At 43.1% G+C, this 14145-nt stretch overlaps 1 protein-coding gene across 10 annotated transcripts in view; it reads left to right on the top strand.

Annotated features, from left to right (window-relative positions):
• The first annotated feature begins 1499 nt into the window (after window positions 1-1499).
• Window positions 1500-14145, top strand: part of znf740a (zinc finger protein 740a) — a 56766-nt gene continuing 44120 nt past the window's right edge. For 9 of the 10 annotated variants that reach the window (XM_060910434.1, XM_060910441.1, XM_060910439.1 and 6 more), the window contains exons 1-4: window positions 1500-1599; window positions 2719-2869; window positions 3042-3218; window positions 4267-4413. In XM_060910434.1, coding sequence (XP_060766417.1) covers window positions 2825-2869; window positions 3042-3218; window positions 4267-4413 — 369 coding nt within the window. In that variant the 5' untranslated portion in view covers window positions 1500-1599; window positions 2719-2824. The remainder of the gene's footprint in view (window positions 1600-2718; window positions 2870-3041; window positions 3219-4266; window positions 4414-14145) is intronic. The other variant, XM_060910432.1, reaches the window with a different exon arrangement.

The following is a 14145-nucleotide window of genomic DNA, read 5'->3' as shown; positions in this document are numbered from 1 at the left end:
AAAATGGCATCCTCGACCCCTCTGTTGGGCTGATAAACAAATAGCAGGGGGTCTAGTCATTGATGTGTGTGCACGGCAATGTGTTTTTAACTAACTTTTCAAAGCATTTCATTACCAGTGAAGTCAGTGCTATGGGGCAGTAATGGTTATGCTCAGTTGGTGAAGGAGTCTTGGGAATCATGGATGGGGATAATAGTTGATGTTTTCCATGAAAGTGGCACAATGTGCTGATCCAGAGAGGACTGAAAAAACGCAGTAAAAATAGTGGACAGTTGTGCAGCACAATATTTCAACACATTGCCACAGATGTTATCTGGACCAGGGCTCTGGATGTGTTGTATGTTGCTCTGGATAAGAGCGTCTACTAAATGCCTGTAATGTAATGAATATCAGTAATGTAATGTAAAGAGTGGTGATTTGAATTCCTGTTGCCTTCCTTACTGGCAGCTTGAACCAGGTGTTGGTTGAAGAATAACTGACTGTCTTGTTGGATTTTTCAAATGAGAAAACATCAGATGTTGTGTAATGCAGTGAACCATTAATAATAATAATAATAATAATAATAACTTTTCTTTATATCGTGCCTTTCAAAGAACCCAAAGATGCTTTACATAATGAAACAAAAAAATTAAAAACCGAAAGCCTTAGTGAACAAGTGAGTTTTTAGGTGTGTTTGAAGGAACCAAGGGAAGGAGAGAGTTCCAGAGAGTGGGGGCAGCTACGGTGAAGGTTCTATCCCCAAATGTCCACAGTCTGGTGTGGGGGATAAGGAGCATACCCTTATCAGTGGACCGCAGAGTCCAGGATGGGGTGTAGTGGTGTAAGAGGTCTGACAGAGACTGGGGAGCAAGGACATGAAGAGATTTGTAGACCATTATCTTCAAACTCAAGATGATGACTGAAGAACAGAATGTACGGTTATAGTTATAAACTGAATTGAATTATATTAGAGAAATGATGAGGTTAGACGCCGTACAGCAGTCCAGTCACTGACTAACACATAATCTCAGAATGACGTGTACAGGTGTTCCTAATAAAGTGGACAGCTGGTTTATGTTATCTAATGTTTTGTTTTTTGAAAATAAAACTAGTAGAATTGCTGTCAGTGTAAAACAGAATATTTGGAATCTACAGTTTAACCGTGTTATTGGGTCCATGGGTGGAAGGTTTATTGGCTCTAACAGGTAAATATATAACAGTACATGTGTAATTGTGTGTAATGTGCTGAACATTTGAATTAAAAAAAATCTTTATTTACCAAAAACAATCAATAATCTAATTAATTAGCTAACAAATTTCCTCTCGATATCTAACCAGAGTTAACAGTGAACATATTAATATCGAACTTGCGTGTTTATTGATTTCAATAAACAATTTTAAAAATTGTGTGCGTTATTAAAATGTTATTAAAACTGTATAGTGCAGTTCGTGCGCGTTCCCGGGAAGCACTTCCGGGTTTGCATCAAGTGCGCGTTCTCGGCGAGCACTTCCGGTGCTGTTTCCTGTGTTTGTAAACTGTAGCTCGCGCTAGCTGATGTGGAGGCTGCGATAAGGAGCCAGGTTTTTTTTTTTTAAACCCACATACCAAAAGACTTGAAGGTAATAAAAAACGCGGGGTTTTTCCAGCTTATTAAAATATCTTTGTGTGTTTTGCGGTGTTTAGGATGTGATTTAACGATGCGGACGTGCATTCGGAATGATTTTATATTTTCTGAAGGAATTGTTTTCGACAGGGAGTGGAGCGCTAACGGGACTTAGCACACAAGCTAAGCTAAGCTTGTACGCTAAGCTAGCGCTGGCATGGTGTCGTTAAATATCTGCGTACGCACTTGTTAGCATGCATTAGCACCTAAAAGCGAGCTAGATTATTGTCTTTTAACGTGTATTTGAACAGCTTTCACTTAATATTTTCTTTTGCCTCTTTTATATAGTGTGTAAATGTTAGCTAGCTAAATACCAGCTAAAGCTAACCATTTTAGCTGATCCTGAATCAGAAGTTAGTGAGGGAGTTACATGAGCAGAAAATTATACAGCATCCGATTTAAATTGATGGCGAATATGATCTGTGAGTTCAGCTAAATAAAAATACTGATTGCAGCGTGTCCTCAAGCCAATATTTGAAAAATAAAATGAAGAAATTTAAGTTTTTTGTTTAAATCTCAGCCCGAAGAGTTATAAAGGAGTCACGTGACATCATGGATGCGCGATGATATCGAAAACCTCCCATCACAATAGATACTGTCCCTGATTTATTCTGATGTTTCTATGGAGTAAAACTGCAGTCCCAGTTACTCCTAACAGCTGTTATAAACAGTGATATTTGTAAGTTTGTTTTTCATCCTGCAGGATTTTTAAATATCAGTGTATATACATGTAATTTTATACATTGATACCCACGTCTGCTGTTTCATCCTTCTAAGAGGAGTTGGGTTTACAAAACAAGAAACAAACGTATACAAGTATCACGATCCAATTTGCATTTGAATTAGTATGTACTATTTGGTTTGAAAAATTACCTGCTAACTCCGAGTACTAGCAAGCCAACTTATCGTTGTCATGGTAACATTGAACTATTATCATTTATTTTATTTTTTTTTACAAGTTTAGCTAAAAATAAAAACTAGCAAACTGAATAATTACGTCCTCGTGTTTCCGTTTCAATATGACATTCATCCCTCCATTTATCTATCTGTTCTGTCTCTCTCATTTCTCGTCCAGGACGAAAACTGGTGCCAGATGATAGCAGTGGGTGTGTCCTTTTGTCTCGTGCATCATCCTGAGTGACAGCTCCTGGTCCCTCCCCTTGTCCCTGTCCTCTTCAGTGATGTCACACATACCAACCACCTCGGTCCGTGACCATATGAAATGGGTCAGTTTGTGCATGGTCCGACCCCACAAGCTTTTATTTTTTATTTCCTCTTTTTTTCGTTCATCATTGTTTTTTTTAGCCATCCCCATGTGTATGTGGACATTTTTCACTGTCTGATTGTCCTCTTCATAATTGTTATTAATAACGTACGTACGTGTGTGTGTGTGTGAAGGCGGGGCTGCTCGGATGTGAAGCCGTCCTCTCCAGCATGGCTCTAATGCAGGCCAGCACCATTTCTGCTCCAAAGAAGATGATGACGCCACTGGCTCCTCCCCCTGTTCCGGGTCCCACTCAGAGAGACCCGCAGGGGCACATGGGCTTAACAGCAGCCATGACCTGCCCTCCACTGGTTAGGAGATTAAACATAATGCACTACACAAACCAGGGAAAAGGCACAGTGCCAGTGACCACTGAATGTTACCAGTAGATACTGAACCGAATATTTACAGGTGACTCATGAATGTTATTCACCTCACTTAATGAATGTTAATGGTAACTGCTGAACATTACCAATAAACATCATTTTTTTAGCACTGAACATTATTGATTACTAACTAACTACTGACCTTTATCGGTAGATACTGAACTTGGGTATTAAGTTCAGAACGGTTCAGTTTACCGCATACGTGTGACTACCAAAGGTTACAGGTAACTGACTTCTTGAATGTCGCTGTTCATGAACTCCTTTGACCAGTACGGGCTGAATTTCTGCTCTTTCGGACTTGTCTCGGCACTCACGCTGAATGCATTCATCCTACGACTTTACTGCAGCACGCTTTACTGCCGACTCTCCTGATGACGGAATCTACATCATGTGGACCGTGCCTGTGGAAGTGTACTGGCAACATTCACCGAATGTCCTTAGTAACTACTGAATGTCACCAGTACATACTTCATTTGACCATTAACTCTTGAACTATACATTTGTCTGCTGAATGTTACTTGTGGTTCTCAAACATTACACCTGACTACTGAACTTGACAGTCTAGTAAACTAGCCAACTGCTGAACTTTGACAATAACTAGTGGCTTTTGAAAGTTAACTCGATCCAGTCAACGTGACCAATAACCTACTGAACTGTACAGATGACTACCTCACATTTCCTACTGACTGCTGAACAGAACAGGCTCTACACAGCCAGTACAACAAGTAAATATCTGCAAATATCCACATTCTATTAAAAACCTTTCTTTAGTGGGCTTCTTTTAAGTAACAAACGTTTTAAATGGTGATTTTATTTTTACTTTGATATTAATATAAATTTAGTAATAAATTTGATGATAAAAATGATAGTAATATAAAATTGAGGTTTTTTTTTTTTTTGAAAAGTGAAGGTTGTTTTAATGATTCCAGAATGCATTGTTAAAGTGTGTGTGTCTGTGTGTGTGCGCGCGCAGCTTGTCCGTAAAGAAGGCGACTTTCACACCCCCCGCCTGCTGGATGAGAAGGAAATGAGACCGAGCGAGGACATGCAGCTGAAGAAGAAGAACAGGAAGTCTGGAATGCCCTGTAAAGTCCGAGAGCAGGAGGGGAAAGGAGGGAAGGTCAGTGCTGGGAGGAGTGTGGTGTGTGGGGGAGGTGGATGGGGGTTGTTTGTGCATTCATTTTGTGCATTCCGAACACATGCGCGCGCGCGCGCGCACACAGCCTTGGTCTAGGTTTACAAGTCTGTGTATTTGTATCTAAAATGTACTACAGTTGTATAATATCTTGGAGTGTTATTTTTGAGCGTTTATCCATGTATGTATGTATGTGTTGTGTGGAGGAGGGAGGGGAGGAGGAGGCCGCCGAGGTGGTGGTGGTGAGTTTTGGTGTGGGGGAAGGGTGGGGGTTTCTCACAACAAAAAAAAAGGACAATGAGCAGGACAAGATTTACTGTTTTAATTTAAGATGAGATGATGTGCAGTTTTAAAATGAAAACGTATTATCTTTTTAATAACTTTGCAGTCCTGAAGTGTTTTATTTTAAAATGTCCTTTATTTGCCATTTCATGAATGAATGAATAAAGTTTCCTGATCTTTCTATGACCAGAGATTTTGGTGTTTCAGGATGAAACCTCATACATGATGGCATTGAGAGTCTCACACTTGGCTCAGTCTGCAGACTATGAATTTGTGAAACTTTAGAATAATACTTTAATAGATCGTTGAGTCATCAACATAGTTATCCAGTGTAAACTCTAGCAGCTTGTTTTGCATGTTCCTTTGTTCAGCTGTGTTTCTGGTCGTATTGTTAACTCGGGGGTTGATGGTGGTGTTTCGGTGAAATTTTCAGTGCAGCTACATTTTAAAACAGCAAACAAAACCCCCTGAAACTCAGGCCCTGTCCACACGGCAACGGATTCAGGTGAATCCGATTAAATTGTTTATCGTTTCAGCCTGGCGTCCACACGGCACCGGCGTTTTGGGTGCCCCAAAACGAAATATTTTGAGAACGGGTTCCAGAGTGGAAAGATCTGGCAATGGCGCCGTTGCGAGGTCGTCTGGATGAGTAGAACGGATTTGTTTACGATGACGTCACAACCACATGTGTTTCACGCCGGGTAGAAGTGTAACGAACTCGATGCGAGTTGTCAACAAATCCTATAACTTGGTTCATGAAACACGCTTACAAAATATTTTCACTGTGAATATTTATTGTGTAATGGTGCAAAGTGAGAAAGAGAGAGAGAGAGTGAATAGCCCTTACGGCAGAGTCAATCACGCCAGCAAAAATAGGGGAAAAAAAAGGAGCGATCTCACCTCTTCAGATGTTGGTTTAAGTCCTACAATACATTCCTCAAAAAGGGCGTAGAAGAACAAATTAATCCATCAACGTGTAGCATTCAATTTATTCCGAACCATTAAAGACGCCGCCTTCTGCGTAGAATCATACGTCATCCTCGCCGCCATATTGGATGGGGCAAAGCGGAGAATAAAGATGCCTCATTCATGTGCTGCGTTTAACTGTACCAACAGGTTTACCGTCCAAACGAGATCACATGGGATTATCTTTCACAGGTGAGACTGGAAAAATACTTTTCATTGTATTTGGTCATTATAACGTAATTTTACGAACTGATTTTTCTGACTTTGTGGCTAATATGAAGTCTCGCGCATAATAGTTTATGCGCATGCGTCCTTACTTGTATTGTTCTGGTGTCTCCGAAGAGACCGTCTTACAGCACCCCTAGAGGTGTGGCATGTGTATTGCATCGTTTTCAGCAAGCGTTGCGTTGCCATATGTACCTGATATTTTACTGATCCTTTGCCCATGTGGACGCGATATTTTTTTTAATAACATCTCGTTGCCGTTGTCGTGTGGATGTAGCCTCAGACACACTGTTGGGTATGGGAGGCTGGCCTGATCTTTTAATATATAATACAGGCAAGTCTGGACTGCCTTTTTTTTTTTGGAAAATGTATTGGAATTAAATCTGAATATTTGCTATAAAAATAGACCATGGTGAACTGCTCAGTAATTTAAACTAACCTGGAAATCCAGTCCTTTATTGTCCTTTCTGCTACACTGCCTTCACTGAAACATAAGCACTGGGCAGCATGCCACACTCACTCTTTCCACCAGTAGCACTGCTGCTCCTTACTTACTGCACCAAAGCAAGATTTAGGTGCACCCTTTAAACCAACATACAATACAGCACAATGTTTTCATGCTACATGCAGCCTTCAGCCTCTGCCATCTTGGTCAGACTTTTTTTTGTTCCTCACACCTCTCTAGAGAATGCCACATTAAAAAAAAAAAATCACAGCTACCCCTTTTCCACCAAATCAGTTCCAGGGCTGGTTCGGGGCCGGTGCTGGTTCACAGCTCGTTCAACTTGTGAGCCAGCTGAGAACCAGTTTGCTTTTCCATAGCTCGCGGTGCTAAGGGAAGCCACATCAGTTACGTCGCTGTATACGTCAGTTACGTCGCTGTATACGTCAGTTACGTCGTTGTATACGTCAGTTACGTCGCTACGTTTGCATAAACCTTGGCACGAATATCGAAGCAAAAACAACACGGAAGAAGCAGCAGCAATAATAATAATAATGGATGACTTCACGTTTGTACAGCTGCTGCTTCTCGTTGCTTAAAAATGGCGATCTTTCGCGGTCTTGTAATTGTTGTTGGTCTTAACAACTACCCCCCCCTCCGCTGACGTAAGCGGTTCTTTCCTCTGGCCCAGCAGAGAGTTGGTGCTAGCCTGGAACCGGTTTTTCTGGCCCCAGAACCAGTTCTTTGTCAGTGGAAACAGAAAACCCGGTTCCAAACTAAGCACTGGCCCCCAACCAGCCCTGGAACTGCTTTGGTGGGAAAGGGGCAATGGAGCACTTGCATGTGACGTCACAGCCGATCCAGATTGTGACAGACGCCATCTTGTCGGTCAAATGCCATATTCCGCCTTCTACTTCTGGTTCTACTTCTGCTTTTACTTCTACCTTTTCTTCTGGAAAATCCTACTATATACAATTCTACTACAACGGCTGCGGCTACAAGCTCTCCCTACCTGTGCACGTTTTTTGTGTGCATTTTTGCATGTTGTTCATCTGTACCGGACTTCAATATCCACTACAACCGTATGGACTTACTGGACATTGGTTTCCAGCAGAAAATGACGGTTTGTAGCGATTTCCATCGCATGCACAACATTCCGGACGAGATAGTGAGACCAGCGGGGTCTCCGTGGATTGTTATCGGAAGCAAAGCGAAGGAGGCGGCGCCGGGAGCAAAAGCAAAAGCGAGGCTGCAGAGCCGGCCTGTTGACTAAGCTCAGAAAACAGCCACTCAAACCTCCACTGCCAAGCCTCTACCTCTCCAACGCCAGATCCATGTAAACAAGACGGATGATTTGGAATTACCTTATTCTATTCTATAATCGGCTGGTCAGTGCTATACTCAATACTTAAGTGACTTACCCATCCAATGAGGATTCTTGTTTACAAGATGCCACATCTGAGTCGCTGACAAATCCTGAATTTCTGTAAAGATAACTGTCCAGAGATTTATAAGCACGCAGTGCTTCACCACTGAACAGCGAGGGAAAGTTAATGAGATCATTATACACGTCTGGGTATTCCGCTGGCAGTTCAAAATCCTGTCGTGAAGACTCCGTCCGGAAAGCCATAAGGGTCACTAATCTGTAGATCGTTTATTTTAGACATATATCTAGTTATCTGTTCATTAGAAAAATGAGCCGTGTAGTCCATCGGTTGAAATTGATCCATTCTGTATACGAGTGCAGCAGTATTCAGCTGTGCTGTTGACCGACAAGTTGGCGGTTGTGTACTTTCCGGTCACGTGACTGCAAGATCTCTATACTGAACTAATTGGTTCTCATTTGCATGAAGTTGAGAGTTCACAATCTCGATGGTGTTTGCCTCAGCGAATTCACTCCCACTGGTCTGGTCGGTGTGACATCATATCCAGCAGTGGCTCAACAACTTGGTGAAAAGAAAAGATAATTCAGCGTGTTGGATATTTAATGCTGATATCACACTTGCATTTTGCAAATGATAAAATACAATAATTTAATATTAATAATAATGTGTTGCCAGGCAAAACAAACTTCGCCTGGTAGCACTTATGATGAATATGAAGTAAGATATTGCAGGAAAAAAATCAGTCCCCTATGGGTCCATGTGGCTTATAAATAAAATAGTTTTCTGATCCCATGTCCATACAGTAAATACAGCATATATATTTACTCTGAGGCAGGAGCCACAAAAATGAAGCGTAATCCAAAAATGAGCAATTTAAAAATCACAGAAGTAAAATGTACCAAGTGTCTGTACTTTGTTATTCTACTCTTTCCTCTGTTTTCGTAAGTAAAACCTCCAAACTGAGGCTGACACGCGCGCACACACTGTCGCCATGACCCAAACTCTTATTTCCCGGAAATGGCCCAGCGCTAGAGCTCAGTGGAACGCGCTTTCCCTCTGTAATAAGCATAAACATGTCTGAAAGCGATTTCTTTAAGTCTGGTCCATAAAGTCTGTGTTACAGTCACACGGTCTTCACTCACGTCTGCAGTCACTGTCTTGCATCATTCAGTATTTCTTTTTTTCGCTGTAGCCATCCTGCAGAGTCACGAGTCTTTTGTCGTTATAATCATGGAGAATGAGCAGCATCCAGGCTTCAGCTCAGGTATTTTGTGTCGCTCGTATGTAAATGTCCGGGAAACATGAAGCTTTCTTTCTGTAGTTTCTGCTTTTGACAGCAGTTTGTTTTTTACCGAGTTGTTGCAGTGTCGTTGTCAAGTGGCACTTCTGGTTATTCGCCCAACCAAAGTGAATTTCACCCTCCTATAACCTGAATGAGAGCGAAGTGAAATTCGCTGCTGTGGAAATGTACCGTTCGCTCTCCACTCTAATCACTCCATCATGTTCAAGTGTGCTCGCGCACACATGTGCATCATGGTTTTACATTAACTTTTTTGCTCACCGGCCACTGTGGCTAGTGGTTTCCCCGAGTCACTAGCCATTCAGCCTTTTCACTAGCCACAATTTTGTTGCCAGGAAATCGAAGTTTTTTCTTTACCATGATACGTTAAAGTTCGGAAGATCTAGATTTAATTATGAACGGCAGCGTATAATGTATCTCTACAGTAGCACTCAGGTACTCAGTGCTGTTAAGGTCGCTCCCTATATGAAGACATGCAACCAGTTCAGACAAAAATATAAACAGAGTATTCTGTTTATTGAACTCAAATTCAAGCCCCTTACAATATGAAATATTATATAATATGAAAAATAACATTCAGTACAACTGAACTGATTCTAATATTAAAAGTCCAATTCAAAACATTTACCACTGAAAAACATTTGATGTTTTGATATGCAAGTATTATGTGTATTATCAAGTATTATTATGTATTTTATGTATTATCTATTAATAGTGTGTGTGTGTGTGTGAGTGAGTGAGAGAACGTATAGAGAGAGACGTTAAGGCTACGTTCACACTGCAGGCTGAAGTGACTCAAATCTGATCTTTTCGCCCATATGTGACCTGTATCCGATCTTTTATTGACAATATGAACGACACAGATCCGATTTTTTCAAATCCGACCCAGGCCGTTTGGATATGTGGTCCTAATTCCGATCCCTATCCGCTCTTTTCATATGCGACTTCAGTCTGAACCGCCAGGTCGCATTCATCCGACTTACACATCAACAAGCCACAAACGTCACTATTCTGTGCTGAAGTAGGCGGCGGGTCTCTCAAAAAAAGTTACAACAACATGGCGCATAACCACGGGCGCAGATAGAGGGGGGGACTCGTCCCACCCAGATTTAAATTCACCTCGTTCGGTCCCCCCACTTATAGGGAGGAAAAAACGTCTATGCTGTCTTTCTTTGCATAAGGCAAACCTCACGGAAAAATCAAAAGACTAATTACCATTCGGTTTATTGAGGTGCATGGCAGTGTATACATAGTTGCAACAACTCACATAAAACAAAACAAAGACTGATATTCGGTTGGTTGAGCTGCACAGACTGCACAGGTTGCGAGCTCGAGCTTGGTTGCTATGGTTACTAACAAGAAGTTTGACAGGCATATTGGGGTTGGTTTGCTGGCAGCTTTGTCCCCCCCCCAGTTTTTTGTCCTCCCCAGTTCAAAAAACGTATCTGCGCCCCTGCGCATGACATCAATGCAAGGAACGTTTCGGGCTGTGAAGGTTCTGAATCTTCTCAATGGAAGGACGCAGAGGTTAGGGAGCTGATTTCCATTTGGGGGGATGCAGCTATTCAAGCTAGATTGGATGGGTCATACCGCAACCGGGCGGTTTTACTTCCGTAAACACTGGCCATGCTCACTGCGTGTGACGTCGTCGTATCCTGCAGTGCGCATGCGGAACACTTTTAGGTCGCTTTTAGTTCATACTGAGGATCACATACAAGTCGCATATATTTGTTAATGTGAACGACCTCACGAAAAAATCGGATTTCACAAAAAAATCGGAATTGAGCATTAAGCCTTGCAGTGTGAACGTAGCGTTAATGTCCTCATTACATTCATCATCAGATGAGTCTGAATGGTCCATGAAAAATGGTCTTCGTGACCTGAGTCTTCCAGCAGGCCCTAAGTTGATAGCTGGGGCGGATCAACTTTACAATCGCGTGAACGTTTCTAAACAGCAGCTCCATCCTCTCCAGCTCAGCCGACTTCATGACAGCCAGGGACTGAAAGCAATGCTGTCCTGTAGTGAACCAGCCGTCTTCGCCTGCTTTGATGTTATAGTACCGATGTGTGCATTTGACTTTTCGTGGTCCTTTATAGTTTCGAGTTTAAAATTGCTGGTGCCTGTTTTTGCCAGACTTTCTACAGTCTTCGCAGTACATGGTATTTTCGGTTTTGCTATGAACTAGCCAATCTCACCCGAACTTCCATTTGTCATTGAACTGTCTTATCTTCCTATTAGCGTCTTGTTCGTCTCCATGGCCGCAGCCAGCTCTGGGGCCCCCGCTGTCCGGACTTCGGTCATTTTTAAGAGCTGAAAATACATTTGTACGCTAAATATTCAACTGGATAAAAAAATAAAGAATAACATTAAAACATCTCCGTAAAAAGTGCATTGTTAATGATGTTAAACGTTGATTCTGTCTCTGGTGCGTGCGGCTCTGAGACCAAGAACACAAAAGCGAATGAGCGCACGCGTGACTCGGGGGAGGAACACGGTGCAGGAGACATGGGGTTTCCATGGTAACCATCAGCGCACTTTCATGAAGCTGTTAAATTTACATTTTCAAACTTCGTAGTCAGCTGGGATAGACTCCAGCTTGCCTGCGACCCTGTAGAACAGGACAAAGCGGCTAGAGATAATGAGAAGTGACATTTCATGTCCCAGCAGCCAGCCGCTGTGTCCGGGGATCAGGTCATCGAGGCCCCTGCCTTCGACTGCCACCCAATCCACACTGCACCAAACCCCTACTGCTACCTCTGTGGGTGGTGAACCCACAGGAGGTCGGGCCCACGTCACCTCTTCGGGCTGAGCCCGGCCGGGCCCCATGGGCAAAGGCCCGGCCACCAAGCGCTCGCATACGAGCCCCAACCCCGGGCCTGGCTCCAGGGTGGGGCCCCGGCTGCGTCGTACCGGGCGACGTCACGGTCCTGGATTTTTTCTCCATAGGGGGTTTTTGGTGAACTGCTCTTGGTCTGGCCTGTCACGTAGGACCTGTCTGCCTTGGGAAACCCTAACAGGGGCATAATGCCCCCGACAACATAGCTCCTAGGATCATTCAAGCACACAAACCCCTCCACCACAATAAGGTGGCAGTTCTAGGAGGGGTTAGGGCCTCAAGTGGAGGAGTTTAAGTATCTCTGGATCTTGTTTACGAGTGAGGGAAGGATGGAGCGTGAGATCGACAGGCGGATCGGTGCAGCCTCCGCAGTGATGCGGTCGCTTTACCGGTCCGTCGTGGTGAAGAAGGAGCTGAGCCAAAAGGCGAAGCTCTCAATTTACCGGTCAATCTACATTCCGACTCTCACCTATGGTCATGAGCTTTGGGTAATGACCGAAAGAACAAGATCGCGGATACTAGCGGCTGAAATGAATTTCCTTCGCAGGGTGGCTGGGCGCTCCCTTAGAGATAGGGTGAGAAGCACAGTCACTCGGGAGGAGCTCGGAGTAGAGCCGCTGCTCCTCCACATCGAGAGGAACCAGCTGAGGTGGCTCGGGCATCTTTTTCGGATGCCTCCTGGACGCCTCCCTGGGGAGGTGTTCCAGGCATGTCCCCCCGGGAGGAGGCCCCGGGGAAGACCCAGGACACGCTGGAGGGACTATGTCTCTCGGCTGGCCTGGGAACGCCTCAGTGTTCTTCCCGAGGAGCTGGCCGAGGTGTCTGGGGAAAGGGAAGTTTGGGCTTCCATGCTTAGACTGCTGCCTCCGCGACCCGGTCCCGGATAAGCGGAAGAAGACGAGACGAGATAATGAGATGAGATGAAAAAATAAATATTTTATTTAGTTAGTGTTTTTTTTTTTTTTTTTTTTTCTTTTTTATCAGACATCTAATTTTTGGGTTTGTTTACCTGACATGTTTCGACGTACAACTTCCATCTTCCTCAGAGTGTCACCGGATGTTAGTTGGTGACGCATCTTTTATCAGCTGCTGTTTCTGAAGGCGTGGCCTTCCTGTCTGGTTTGACAGGTCGGTCACGCCTTATACTGTCTGTTCGTCCCCTGCAAGATGTCACTCCAGGTATGGGAGAGCATGTATGCTCCCTCATCCCGGTTGATGGTCCTCGGGCTTCGCTTACGGATCTCCATGGCCTCCCTGATCCAGCGCTGATGTTTGTTATCTTCTGTGCGGATGACTCTGGCATTCCCCCAGTCCATAATGTGATTTTCCCTTTTACAGTGATCTGTTATGGCTGACTTATAATTTTCCTGTTGTGCCTTTTCTTTTATTGTTCGGGTTTGTCTTGTAGCTGTCTCCTTTTTGCACTCTTTCTTATGTTCATGTTTTCTTGTGTTGAAACTCCTTCCTGTCTCCCCAATATAAGTTTTATTGCATAATTTACATGGAATCTCATATATGGTGTTGCATCTGTTGTCCGGATGTATTCTGTCTTTGGGATGAACCAGGATCTGACGGAGTGTTGTGTGTGGTTTGACAGGTGTGTTAATGTTGTGTTTCCTCATTGCTCTTTGAATGCGTTCAGTTATTCCCCTGATGTATGGTAATGTAACTACTCCCCTGTGTTCTTGTTTGTTAGTTTGTTTTTTCTCTTTCTTCTGTGTTTTGTTGTTCTTAACCTGTTCCACCCCTTTGGATATTGCCCATTGTGGATATTGACATGCCTTCAGTGCGTGTTGTATCTGTTGTTCCTCCTGTTCTTTGTCCTGTGGATCTGTAATTATTGCTGTGCATTCATGTAATGTTCTAACTACGGATATTTTGTGCATTATGGGGTGTTCGGAAGTCCAGTTTAAATGTTGGTCGGTATGTGTGGGTTTTCTGTGTACTTTTATTTTGATGTCCCCATCTTCTGTGTGTTGTATTTTTAAATCCAAAAATGCTATTGACTGCTCCGTTTCTTCTTCATGTGTGAATTTTATATTGCCGGTATTGTCTATGGTGTTGAGATGGTTGTACGTCGAAACATGTCAGGTAAACAAACCCAAAAATTAGATGTCTGATAAAAAAGAAAAAAAAAAAAACTAACTATATTTAATATAAGACATAATGAACGTAATCGAAAGAAATATTTTATTTCCCAGCTTAAGGTTGGTCCGTATCGTGAAATACTGTGACCTCGGTCCAGAGGCCTCGGTCAGTATTTTCAAGACCTCAGTCACA

This window comes from Neoarius graeffei, chromosome 26 (assembly GCF_027579695.1).
Source record: "Neoarius graeffei isolate fNeoGra1 chromosome 26, fNeoGra1.pri, whole genome shotgun sequence".
In the NCBI taxonomy this organism is placed as follows: domain Eukaryota; kingdom Metazoa; phylum Chordata; class Actinopteri; order Siluriformes; family Ariidae; genus Neoarius; species Neoarius graeffei.
The sequence above is the reverse complement of the archived record's forward strand: the minus strand, read 5'-3'. Positions and strand labels throughout refer to the sequence as shown.